Source organism: Oncorhynchus keta, unplaced genomic scaffold (assembly GCF_023373465.1).
Source record: "Oncorhynchus keta strain PuntledgeMale-10-30-2019 unplaced genomic scaffold, Oket_V2 Un_contig_15588_pilon_pilon, whole genome shotgun sequence".
Lineage (NCBI taxonomy): Eukaryota > Metazoa > Chordata > Actinopteri > Salmoniformes > Salmonidae > Oncorhynchus > Oncorhynchus keta.
The window spans coordinates 5,001-18,131 of NW_026279401.1; the positions used below are offsets into that span (position 1 = coordinate 5,001).

The 13,131-nt window shown below is 50.5% G+C and overlaps 1 protein-coding gene across 1 annotated transcript in view; it reads left to right on the forward strand.

Annotated features, from left to right (window-relative positions):
* LOC127919054 (ectonucleotide pyrophosphatase/phosphodiesterase family member 2-like) overlaps positions 1-12,769 on the forward strand; it is a gene marked incomplete at its 5' end in the record, with an annotated part of 13,238 nt that extends 469 nt beyond the window's left edge. Inside the window, 2 exons of the mRNA XM_052502472.1 lie at positions 9,062-9,215; positions 12,447-12,769. Coding sequence (XP_052358432.1) covers positions 9,062-9,215; positions 12,447-12,617 — 325 coding nt within the window. The remainder of the gene's footprint in view (positions 1-9,061; positions 9,216-12,446) is intronic.
* Positions 12,770-13,131: the final 362 nt, after the last annotated feature.

Sequence of the window (13,131 nt, forward strand, 5' to 3'; positions counted from 1 at the left end):
TGAAAATGTAGCAAACCAATTAGGTTGTGGCCTTTCTCTTGCATTTCAAAGATGACGGAACAAAAAAACGCATGTTTTTTTTCTTTTGTATTATCTTTTACCAGATCTAATGTGTTATATTCTCCTACATTCAGTTCACATTTACACAAACTTCAAAGTGTTTCCTTTCAAATGGTATCAAGAATATGCATCTCCTTGCTTCAGGGCCTGAGCTACAGGCAGTTAGATTTGGGTATGTCATTTTAGATGAAAACTGAAAGAAAGGGTCCGACCCGCAAGAGGTTTTAAAAGGAACAGGGTTTAATTTGGGAAGCAGCCACAATACAACATAGTACTGTACTTCTCAATGGGAAGTCAGACCCAAACCTCGTTTTGCACCTTAATGATTTGGAACAGTCAATGTTTCTCTTTCCTTTCCTGCACAAGGTCAATATTCTATTTCGTATTTTACTCATTCGTCAAAGTAGAGGCAGGGGCAGCAGGGTAGCCTAGTGGTTAGAGCGTTGGGCCGGAATGTTGCAAGTTCAAACCCCCAAGCTGACAAGGTACAAATCTGTCGTTCTGCCCCTGAACAGGCAGTTAACCCACTGTTCCCAGGCCGTCATTGAAAATAAGAATTTGTTCTTAACTGACTTGCCTGGTTAAATAAAGGTTCAATTAAAAAATAAAAATAGAGGCAAATGAAATGTATTGTCATGGAAATGATCCAGCAAAATGTAGTTGTAGGGCCACCTAGTGGCTAAAATCGGTCATTACAAATATCTGTACTTCTGGCTCCATTCAATCATCATCGTCATAATGTCACTGAATCTCACATAGAGCCTTCATGTGATTGAATGTGTGTTTTCTGTCTGTGGGACAGACCCTCTCCTGTCTCATAGTTACTGACTGTCCTCTGGCTACATGTGTGTTCTCTGTCTGTGGGACTGACCCTCTCCTGTCTCATAGTTACAGACTGTCCTCTGGCTACATGTGTGTTCTCTGTCTGTGGGACAGACCCTCTCCTGTCTCATAGTTACTGACTGTCCTCTGGCTACATGTGTGTTCTCTGTCTGTGGGACAGACCCTCTCCTGTCTCATAGTTACTGACTGTCCTCTGGCTACATGTGTGTTCTCTGTCTGTGGGACAGACCCTCTCCTGTCTCATAGTTACTGACTGTCCTCTGGCTACATGTGTGTTTCTGTCTGTGGGACAGACCCTCTCCTGTCTCATAGTTACTGACTGTCCTCTGGCTACATGTGTGTTCTCTGTCTGTGGGACAGACCCTCTCCTGTCTCATAGTTACTGACTGTCCTCTGGCTACATGTGTGTTCTCTGTCTGTGGGACAGACCCTCTCCTGTCTCATAGTTACTGACTGTCCTCTGGCTACATGTGTGTTCTCTGTCTGTGGGACAGACCCTCTCCTGTCTCATAGTTACAGACTGTCCTCTGGCTACATGTGTGTTCTCTGTCTGTGGGACAGACCCTCTCCTGTCTCATAGTTACTGACTGTCCTCTGGCTACATGTGTGTTCTCTGTCTGTGGGACAGACCCTCTCCTGTCTCATAGTTACTGACTGTCCTCTGGCTACATGTGTGTTCTCTGTCTGTGGGACAGACCCTCTCCTGTCTCATAGTTTGACTGTCCTCTGGCTACATGTGTGTTCTCTGTCTGTGGACTGACCCTCTCCTGTCTCATAGTTACTGACTGTCCTCTGGCTACATGTGTGTTCTCTGTCTGTGGGACAGACCCTCTCCTGTCTCATAGTTACTGACTGTCCTCTGGCTACATGTGTGTTCTCTGTCTGTGGGACAGACCCTCTCCTGTCTCATAGTTACCTGTCCTCTCTACATTTGTGTTCTCTGTCTGTGGGACAGACCCTCTCCTGTCTCATAGTTACTGACTGTCCTCTGGCTACATGTGACTGTTCTCTGTCTGTGGGACAGACCCTCTCCTGTCTCATAGTTACTGACTGTCCTCTGGCTACATGTGTGTTCTCTGTCTGTGGGACAGACCCTCTCCTGTCTCATAGTTACTGACTGTCCTCTGGCTACATGTGTGTTCTCTGTCTGTGGGACAGACCCTCTCCTGTCTCATAGTTACAGACTGTCCTCTGGCTACATGTGTGTTCTCTGTCTGTGGGACAGACCCTCTCCTGTCTCATAGTTACTGACTGTCCTCTGGCTACATGTGTGTTCTCTGTCTGTGGGACAGACCCTCTCCTGTCTCATAGTCCCTGACTGTCCTCTGGCTACATGTGTGTTCTCTGTCTGTGGGACAGACCCTCTCCTGTCTCATAGTCCCTGACTGTCCTCTGGCTACATGTGTGTTCTCTGTCTGTGGGACAGACCCTCTCCTGTCTCATAGTTACTGACTGTCCTCTGGCTACATGTGTGTTCTCTGTCTGTGGGACAGACCCTCTCCTGTCTCATAGTTACTGACTGTCCTCTGGCTACATGTGTGTTCTCTGTCTGTGGGACAGACCCTCTCCTGTCTCATAGTTACTGACTGTCCTCTGGCTACATGTGTGTTCTCTGTCTGTGGGACAGACCCTCTCCTGTCTCATAGTTACAGACTGTCCTCTGGCTACATGTGTGTTCTCTGTCTGTGGGACAGACCCCCTGTCTCATAGTTACTGACTGTCTACATGTGTGTTCTCTGTCTGTGGGAGTCCTGTCTCATAGTTACTGACTGTCCTCTGGCTACATGTGTGTTCTCTGTCTGTGGGACAGACCCTCTCCTGTCTCATAGTTACTGACTGTCCTCTGGCTACATGTGTGTTCTCTGTCTGTGGGACAGACCCTCTCCTGTCTCATAGTTACTGACTGTCCTCTGGCTACATGTGTGTTCTCTGTCTGTGGGACAGACCCTCTCCTGTCTCATAGTTACTGACTGTCCTCTGGCTACATGTGTGTTCTCTGTCTGTGGGACAGACCCTCTCCTGTCTCATAGTTACTGACTGTCCTCTGGCTACATGTGTGTTCTCTGTCTGTGGGACAGACCCTCTCCTGTCTCATAGTTACTGACTGTCCTCTGGCTACATGTGTGTTCTCTGTCTGTGGGACAGACCCTCTCCTGTCTCATAGTTACTGACTGTCCTCTGGCTACATGTGTGTTCTCTGTCTGTGGGACAGACCCTCTCCTGTCTCATAGTTACTGACTGTCCTCTGGCTACATGTGTGTTCTCTGTCTGTGGGACAGACCCTCTCCTGTCTCATAGTTACTGACTGTCCTCTGGCTACATGTGTGTTCTCTGTCTGTGGGACAGACCCTCTCCTGTCTCATAGTTACTGACTGTCCTCTGGCTACATGTGTGTTCTCTGTCTGTGGGACAGACCCTCTCCTGTCTCATAGTTACTGACTGTCCTCTGGGGACCCTCTCCTACATGTGACTGTCCTCTGGCTACTCTGTCTGTGGGACAGACCCTCTCCTGTCTCACTGTCCTCTGGCTACAGTCTCTGTCAGACTGTCCTCTGGCTACATGTGTGTTCTCTGTCTGTGGGACAGACCCTCTCCTGTCTCATAGTTACTGACTGTCCTCTGGCTACATGTGTGTTCTCTGTCTGTGGGACAGACCCTCTCCTGTCTCATAGTTACTGACTGTCCTCTGGCTACATGTGTGTTCTCTGTCTGTGGGACAGACCCTATCCTGTCTCATAGTTACTGACTGTCCTCTGGCTACATGTGTGTTCTCTGTCTGTGGGACAGACCCTCTCCTGTCTCATAGTTACTGACTGTCCTCTGGCTACATGTGTGTTCTCTGTCTGTGGGACAGACCCTCTCCTGTCTCATAGTTCTCTGTCTACATGTGTGTTCTCTGTCTGTGGGACAGACCCTCTCCTGTCTCATAGTCCCTGACTGTCCTCTGGCTACATGTGTGTTCTCTCTGTCTGTAGGACAGACCCTCTCCTGTCTCATAGTTACTGACTGTCCTCTGGCTACATGTGGGTGTGTTGTCTCTGTCTGACTGTCCTCTGGACAGACCCTCTCCTGTCTCATAGTTACTGACTGTCCTCTGGCTACATGTGTGTTCTCTGTCTGTGGGACAGACCCTCTCCTGTCTCATAGTTACAGACTGTCCTCTGGCTACATGTGTGTTCTCTGTCTGTGGGACAGACCCTCTCCTGTCTCATAGTTACTGACTGTCCTCTGGCTACATGTGTGTTCTCTGTCTGTGGGACAGACCCTCTCCTGTCTCATAGTTACTGACTGTCCTCTGGCTACATGTGTGTTCTCTGTCTGTGGGACAGACCCTCTCCTGTCTCATAGTTACTGACTGTCCTCTGGCTACATGTGTGTTCTCTGTCTGTGGGACAGACCCTCTCCTGTCTCTCTGACTGTCCTCTGGCTCATGTGTGTTCTCTGTCTGTGGGACAGACCCTCTCCTGTCTCATAGTTACTGACTGTCCTCTGGCTACATGTGTGTTCTCTGTCTGTGGGACAGACCCTCTCCTGTCTCATAGTTACTGACTGTCCTCTGGCTACATGTGTGTTCTCTGTCTGTGGGACAGACCCTCTCCTGTCTCATAGTTACTGACTGTCCTCTGGCTACATGTGTGTTCTCTGTCTGTGGGACAGACCCTCTCCTGTCTCATAGTTACTGACTGTCCTCTGGCTACATGTGTGTTCTCTGTCTGTGGGACAGACCCTCTCCTGTCTCATAGTTACTGACTGTCCTCTGGCTACATGTGTGTTCTCTGTCTGTGGGACAGACCCTCTCCTGTCTCATAGTCCCTGACTGTCCTCTGGCTACATGTGTGTTCTCTGTCTGTGGGACAGACCCTCTCCTGTCTCATAGTTACTGACTGTCCTCTGGCTACATGTGTGTTCTCTGTCTGTGGGACAGACCCTCTCCTGTCTCATAGTTACTGACTGTCCTCTGGCTACATGTGTGTTCTCTGTCTGTGGGACAGACCCTCTCCTGTCTCATAGTTACTGACTGTCCTCTGGCTACATGTGTGTTCTCTGTCTGTGGGACAGACCCTCTCCTGTCTCATAGTTACTGACTGTCCTCTGGCTACTGTGTTCTCTGTCTGTGGGACAGACCCTCTCCTGTCTCATAGTTACTGACTGTCCTCTGGCTACATGTGTGTTCTCTGTCTGTGGGACAGACCCTCTCCTGTCTCATAGTTACTGACTGTCCTCTGGCTACATGTGTGTTCTCTGTCTGTGGGACAGACCCTCTCCTGTCTCATAGTTACTGACTGTCCTCTGGCTACATGTGTGTTCTCTGTCTGTGGGACAGACCCTCTCCTGTCTCATAGTTACAGACTGTCCTCTGGCTACATGTGTGTTCTCTGTCTGTGGGGACCCTCTCCTGTCTCAGACTGTCCTCCCTCTCCTGTCTCATAGTTACTGACTGTCCTCTGGCTACATGTGTGTTCTCTGTCTGTGGGACAGACCCTCTCCTGTCTCATAGTTACTGACTGTCCTCTGGCTACATGTGTGTTCTCTGTCTGTGGGACAGACCCTCTCCTGTCTCATAGTTACTGACTGTCCTCTGGCTACATGTGTGTTCTCTGTCTGTGGGACAGACCCTCTCCTGTCTCATAGTTACTGACTGTCCTCTGGCTACATGTGTGTTCTCTGTCTGTGGGACAGACCCTCTCCTGTCTCATAGTTACTGACTGTCCTCTGGCTGGGACACCCTCTCCTGTGTTGACTTCTCTGTCTGTGGGACAGACCCTCTCCTGTCTCATAGTTACTGACTGTCCTCTGGCTACATGTGTGTTCTCTGTCTGTGGGACAGACCCTCTCCTGTCTCATAGTTACTGACTGTCCTCTGGCTACATGTGTGTTCTCTGTCTGTGGGACAGACCCTCTCCTGTCTCATAGTTGACTGTCCTCTGGCTACATGTGTGTTCTCTGTCTGGGACAGGTCTCTACTGACTGTCCTCTGGCTACATGTGTGTTCTCTGTCTGTGGGACAGACCCTCTCCTGTCTCATAGTTACTGACTGTCCTCTGGCTACATGTGTGTTCTCTGTCTGTGGGACAGACCCTCTCCTGTCTCATAGTTACTGACTGTCCTCTGGCTACATGTGTGTTCTCTGTCTGTGGGACAGACCCTCTCCTGTCTCATAGTTACTGACTGTCCTCTGGCTACATGTGTGTTCTCTGTCTGTGGGACAGACCCTCTCCTGTCTCATAGTTACTGACTGTCCTCTGGCTACATGTGTGTTCTCTGTCTGTGGGACAGACCCTCTCCTGTCTCATAGTTACTGACTGTCCTCTGGCTACATGTGTGTTCTCTGTCTGTGGGACAGACCCTCTCCTGTCTCATAGTTACTGACTGTCCTCTGGCTACATGTGTGTTCTCTGTCTGTGGGACAGACTGTCCCCTCTCCTGTCTCACCCTCTCCTGTCTCAGTTACTGACTGTCCTCTGGCTACATGTGTGTTCTCTGTCTGTGGGACAGACCCTCTCCTGTCTCATAGTTACTGACTGTCCTCTGGCTACATGTGTGTTCTCTGTCTGTGGGACAGACCCTCTCCTGTCTCATAGTTACTGACTGTCCTCTGGCTACATGTGTGTTCTCTGTCTGTGGGACAGACCCTCTCCTGTCTCATAGTTACTGACTGTCCTCTGGCTACATGTGTGTTCTCTGTCTGTGACCCTCTCCTGTCTCTACATAGTGTACCCTCTCCTGTCTCATAGTTGACTGTCCTCTGGCTACATGTGTGTTCTCTGTCTGTGGGACAGACCCTCTCCTGTCTCATAGTTACTGACTGTCCTCTGGCTACATGTGTGTTCTCTGTCTGTGGGACAGACCCTCTCCTGTCTCATAGTTACTGACTGTCCTCTGGCTACATGTGTGTTCTCTGTCTGTGGGACAGACCCTCTCCTGTCTCATAGTTACTGACTGTCCTCTGGGACAGGTCTCATAGTTACACTGTCCTCTGGCTACATGTGTGTTCTCTGTCTGTGGGACAGACCCTCTCCTGTCTCATAGTTACTGACTGTCCTCTGGCTACATGTGTGTTCTCTGTCTGTGGGACAGACCCTCTCCTGTCTCATAGTTACTGACTGTCCTCTGGCTACATGTGTGTTCTCTGTCTGTGGGACAGACCCTCTCCTGTCTCATAGTTACTGACTGTCCTCTGGCTACATGTGTGTTCTCTGTCTGTGGGACAGACCCTCTCCTGTCTCATAGTTACTGACTGTCCTCTGGCTACATGTGTGTTCTCTGTCTGTGGGACAGACCCTCTCCTGTCTCATAGTTACAGACTGTCCTCTGGCTACATGTGTGTTCTCTGTCTGTGGGACAGACCCTCTCCTGTCTCATAGTTACTGACTGTCCTCTGGCTACATGTGTGTTCTCTGTCTGTGGGACAGACCCTCTCCTGTCTCATAGTTACTGACTGTCCTCTGGCTACATGTGTGTTCTCTGTCTGTGGGACAGACCCTCTCCTGTCTCATAGTTACTGACTGTCCTCTGGCTACATGTGTGTTCTCTGTCTGTGGGACAGACCCTCTCCTGTCTCATAGTTACTGACTGTCCTCTGGCTACATGTGTGTTCTCTGTCTGTGGGACAGACCCTCTCCTGTCTCATAGTTACTGACTGTCCTCTGGCTACATGTGTGTTCTCTGTCTGTGGGACAGACCCTCTCCTGTCTCATAGTTACTGACTGTCCTCTGGCTACATGTGTGTTCTCTGTCTGTGGGACAGACCCTCTCCTGTCTCATAGTTACTGACTGTCCTCTGGCTACATGTGTGTTCTCTGTCTGTGGGACAGACCCTCTCCTGTCTCATAGTTACTGACTGTCCTCTGGCTACATGTGTGTTCTCTGTCTGTGGGACAGACCCTCTCCTGTCTCATAGTTACTGACTGTCCTCTGGCTACATGTGTGTTCTCTGTCTGTGGGACAGACCCTCTCCTGTCTCATAGTCCCTGACTGTCCTCTGGCTACATGTGTGTTCTCTGTCTGTGGGACAGACCCTCTCCTGTCTCATAGTCCCTGACTGTCCTCTGGCTACATGTGTGTTCTCTGTCTGTGGGACAGACCCTCTCCTGTCTCATAGTTACTGACTGTCCTCTGGCTACATGTGTGTTCTCTGTCTGTGGGACAGACCCTCTCCTGTCTCATAGTTACAGACTGTCCTCTGGCTACATGTGTGTTCTCTGTCTGTGGGACAGACCCTCTCCTGTCTCATAGTTACAGACTGTCCTCTGGCTACATGTGTGTTCTCTGTCTGTGGGACAGACCCTCTCCTGTCTCATAGTTACTGACTGTCCTCTGGCTACATGTGTGTTCTCTGTCTGTGGGACAGACCCTCTCCTGTCTCATAGTTACAGACTGTCCTCTGGCTACATGTGTGTTCTCTGTCTGTGGGACAGACCCTCTCCTGTCTCATAGTTACAGACTGTCCTCTGGCCCCTCTCCTGTCTCATAGTTACTGACTGTCCTCTGGCTACATGTGTGTTCTCTGTCTGTGGGACTGTGCTGTCTCATAGTTACTGACTGTCCTCTGGCTACAGGTGTGTTCTCTGTCTGTGGGACAGACCCTCTCCTGTCTCATAGTTACAGACTGTCCTCTGGCTACAGGTGTGTTCTCTGTCTGTGGGACAGACCCTCTCCTGTCTCATAGTTACAGACTGTCCTCTGGCTACATGTGTGTTCTCTGTCTGTGGGACAGACCCTCTCCTGTCTCATAGTTACTGACTGTCCTCTGGCTACATGTGTGTTCTCTGTCTGTGGGACAGACCCTCTCCTGTCTCATAGTTACTGACTGTCCTCTGGCTACATGTGTGTTCTCTGTCTGTGGGACAGACCCTCTCCTGTCTCATAGTTACTGACTGTCCTCTGGCTACATGTGTGTTCTCTGTCTGTGGGACAGACCCTCTCCTGTCTCATAGTTACTGACTGTCCTCTGGCTACATGTGTGTTCTCTGTCTGTGGGACAGACCCTCTCCTGTCTCATAGTCCCTGACTGTCCTCTGGCTACATGTGTGTTCTCTGTCTGTGGGACAGACCCTCTCCTGTCTCATAGTCCCTGACTGTCCTCTGGCTACATACAGTCTACCATGAATACATATTCAACCTCCTTTGGTGATCTTCACATGTGTTTTGTCTACAGGTATGGAAGTGGTTCAGGGCCCATTCCAACCCACTACTACTGTGTGTTAACCAGTTGTCTGGACTTCACCCAGGCTGAGGACATCTGTACTGGACCTCTTAGCAGCTCTGCCTTCATCCTTCCACACCGCTCAGACAACGACGAGAGCTGCAGTGTGAGTCCCTGGCTACGTCCAAAATGACATAGGACTGCTACATAGGACTGCTACATAGGGCTGCTACATAGGGCTGCTACATAGGACTGCTACATAGGGCTGCTACATAGGGCTGCTACATAGGGCTGCTACATAGGACTGCTACATAGGGCTGCTACATAGGGCTGCTACATAGGGCTGCTACATAGGACTGCTACATAGGGCTGCTACATAGGGCTGCTACATAGGGCTGCTACATAGGACTGCTACATAGGACTGCTACATAGGGCTGCTACATAGGGCTGCTACATAGGGCTGCTACATAGGGCTGCTACATAGGACTGCTACATAGGGCTGCTACATAGGGCTGCTACATAGGGCTGCTACATAGGGCTGCTACATAGGGCTGCTACATAGGACTGCTACATAGGGCTGCTACATAGGGCTGCTACATAGGGCTGCTACATAGGACTGCTACATAGGGCTGCTACATAGGGCTGCTACATAGGGCTGCTACATAGGACTGCTACATAGGGCTGCTACATAGGGCTGCTACATAGGACTGCTACATAGGGCTGCTACATAGGACTGCTACATAGGGCTGCTACATAGGGCTGCTACATAGGACTGCTACATAGGGCTGCTACATAGGACTGCTACATAGGGCTGCTACATAGGGCTGCTACATAGGACTGCTACATAGGGCTCCTACATAGGACTGCTACATAGGGCTACTACATAGGACTGCTACATAAGACTGCTACATAGGGCTCCTACATAGGACTGCTACATAGGACTGCTACATAGAGCTCCTACATAGGACTGCTACATAGGGCTCCTACATAGGACTGCTACATAGGACTGCTACATAGGGCTGCTACATAGGACTACTACATAGGGCTGCTACATAGGGCTGCTACATAGGACTGCTACATAGGGCTGCTCCTACATAGGGCTGCTACATAGGACTGCTACATAGGGCTGCTACATAGGGCTGCTACATAGGACTGCTACATAGGGCTGCTACATAGGGCTGCTACATAGGACTGCTACATAGGGCTGCTACATAGGGCTGCTACATAGGACTGCTACATAGGGCTGCTCCTACATAGGGCTGCTACATAGGGCTGCTACATAGGGCTGCTACATAGGACTGCTACATAGGGCTCCTACATAGGACTGCTACATAGGGCTACTACATAGGACTGCTACATAAGACTGCTACATAGGGCTCCTACATAGGACTGCTACATAGGACTGCTACATAGGGCTGCTACATAGGACTGCTACATAGGGCTCCTACATAGGACTGCTACATAGGACTGCTACATAGGGCTGCTACATAGGACTGCTACATAGGGCTGCTCCTACATAGGGCTGCTCCTACATAGGGCTGCTACATAGGACTGCTACATAGGGCTGCTACATAGGGCTGCTACATAGGACTGCTACATAGGGCTGCTACATAGGACTGCTACATAGGGCTGCTACATAGGGCTGCTACATAGGACTGCTACATAGGGCTGCTACATAGGACTGCTACATAGGCTGCTGCTCCTACATAGGGCTGCTACATAGGGCTGCTACATAGGGCTGCTACATAGGACTACTACATAGGGCTCCTACATAGGGCTGCTACATAGGGCTGCTACATAGGGCTCCTATATAGGGCTGCTACATAGGACTGCTACATAGGGCTGCTACATAGGACTGCTACATAGGACTGCTACATAGGACTGCTACATAGGGCTCCTACATAGGACTGCTACATAGGACTGCTACATAGGGCTGCTACATAGGGCTGCTACATAGGGCTGCTACATAGGGCTGCTACATAGGACTGCTACATAGGGCTGCTACATAGGACTGCTACATAGGGCTGCTACATAGGACTGCTACATAGGACTGCTACATAGGGCTGCTCCTATATAGGGCTGCTACATAGGACTGCTACATAGGGCTGCTACATAGGACTGCTACATAGGGCTGCTACATAGGACTGCTACATAGGACTGCTACATAGGACTGCTACATAGGGCTGCTACATAGGGCTGCTACATAGGACTGCTACATAGGACTGCTACATAGGACTGCTACATAGGGCTGCTACATAGGACTGCTACATAGGGCTGCTACATAGGACTGCTACATAGGACTGCTACATAGGGCTGCTACATAGGACTGCTACATAGGGCTGCTCCTATATAGGGCTGCTACATAGGACTGCTACATAGGGCTGCTACATAGGACTGCTACATAGGACTGCTACATAGGGCTGCTACATAGGACTGCTACATAGGGCTGCTCCTATATAGGGCTGCTACATAGGACTGCTACATAGGGCTGCTACATAGGACTGCTACATAGGACTGCTACATAGGGCTGCTACATAGGACTGCTACATAGGGCTGCTACATAGGGCTGCTACATAGGACTGCTACATAGGGCTGCTACATAGGACTGCTACATAGGGCTGCTCCTACATAGGGCTGCTACATAGGGCTGCTACATAGGGCTGCTACATAGGACTGCTACATAGGACATAGGGCTCCTACATAGGACTGCTACATAGGGCTGCTACATAGGGCTGCTACATAGGGCTCCTATATAGGGCTGCTACATAGGACTGCTACATAGGGCTGCTACATAGGACTGCTACATAGGACTGCTACATAGGACTGCTACATAGGGCTGCTACATAGGACTGCTACATAGGACTGCTACATAGGGCTGCTACATAGGGCTGCTACATAGGGCTGCTACATAGGACTGCTACATAGGGCTGCTACATAGGACTGCTACATAGGACTGCTACATAGGGCTGCTACATAGGACTGCTACATAGGACTGCTACATAGGGCTGCTCCTATATAGGGCTGCTACATAGGACTGCTACATAGGGCTGCTACATAGGACTGCTACATAGGACTGCTACATAGGGCTGCTACATAGGGCTGCTACATAGGACTGCTACATAGGACTGCTACATAGGACTGCTACATAGGGCTGCTACATAGGACTGCTACATAGGACTGCTACATAGGACTGCTACATAGGACTGCTACATAGGGCTGCTACATAGGGCTGCTACATAGGACTGCTACATAGGACTGCTACATAGGACTGCTGCATAGGGTAAACATGTAATCATGTTTTCCATGCCAATAAAGCCCCTTGAATTGAGAGAGATTTCAGAGCATCATGAAATGTGCAGGTAGCTGACGTTGTGTGACGTTGTCTTCGTCCCCCCAGAGCTCTGAGGACGAGTCTAAGTGGGTGGAGGATCTGATGAAGCTGCACACGGCCCGGGTCCGAGACGTGGAGATCCTCACGGGCCTGGACTTCTACCGTCGGACTAGTCGGAGTTACCCTGAAATCCTCTCACTGAAGACTCACATGCACACGTATGAGAGCGAGATCTAAACCACTGTCTCCCTACCCTCTCCTGTCTCCCTACCCTCTACTGTCTCCCTACCCACCCTCTCCTGTCTCCCTCTCCTGTCTCCCTACCCTCTACTGTCTCCCTACCCACCCTCTCCTGTCTCCCTCTCCTGTTCTCCCTACCCTCTCATGTCTCCCTACCCTCTCCTGTCTCCCTACCCTCTCCTGTCTCCCTACCCACCCTCTCCTGTCTCCCTCTCCTGTCTCCCTGCCACCCTCTCCTGTCTCCCTACCCTCTCCTGTCTCCCTCTCCTGTCTCCCTACCCTCTCCTGTCTCCCTACCCTCTCCTGTCTCCCTACCCTCTCCTGTCTCCCTACCCTCTCCTGTCTCCCTACCCTCTCCTGTCTCCCTCTCCTGTCTCCCTACCCTCTCCTGTCTCCCTACCCTCTCCTGTCTCCCTACCCTCTCCTCTCTCCCTACCCTCTCCTGTCTCCCTACCCTCTCCTGTCTCCCTACCCTCTCCTGTCTCCCTACCCTCTCCTGTCTCCCTACCCT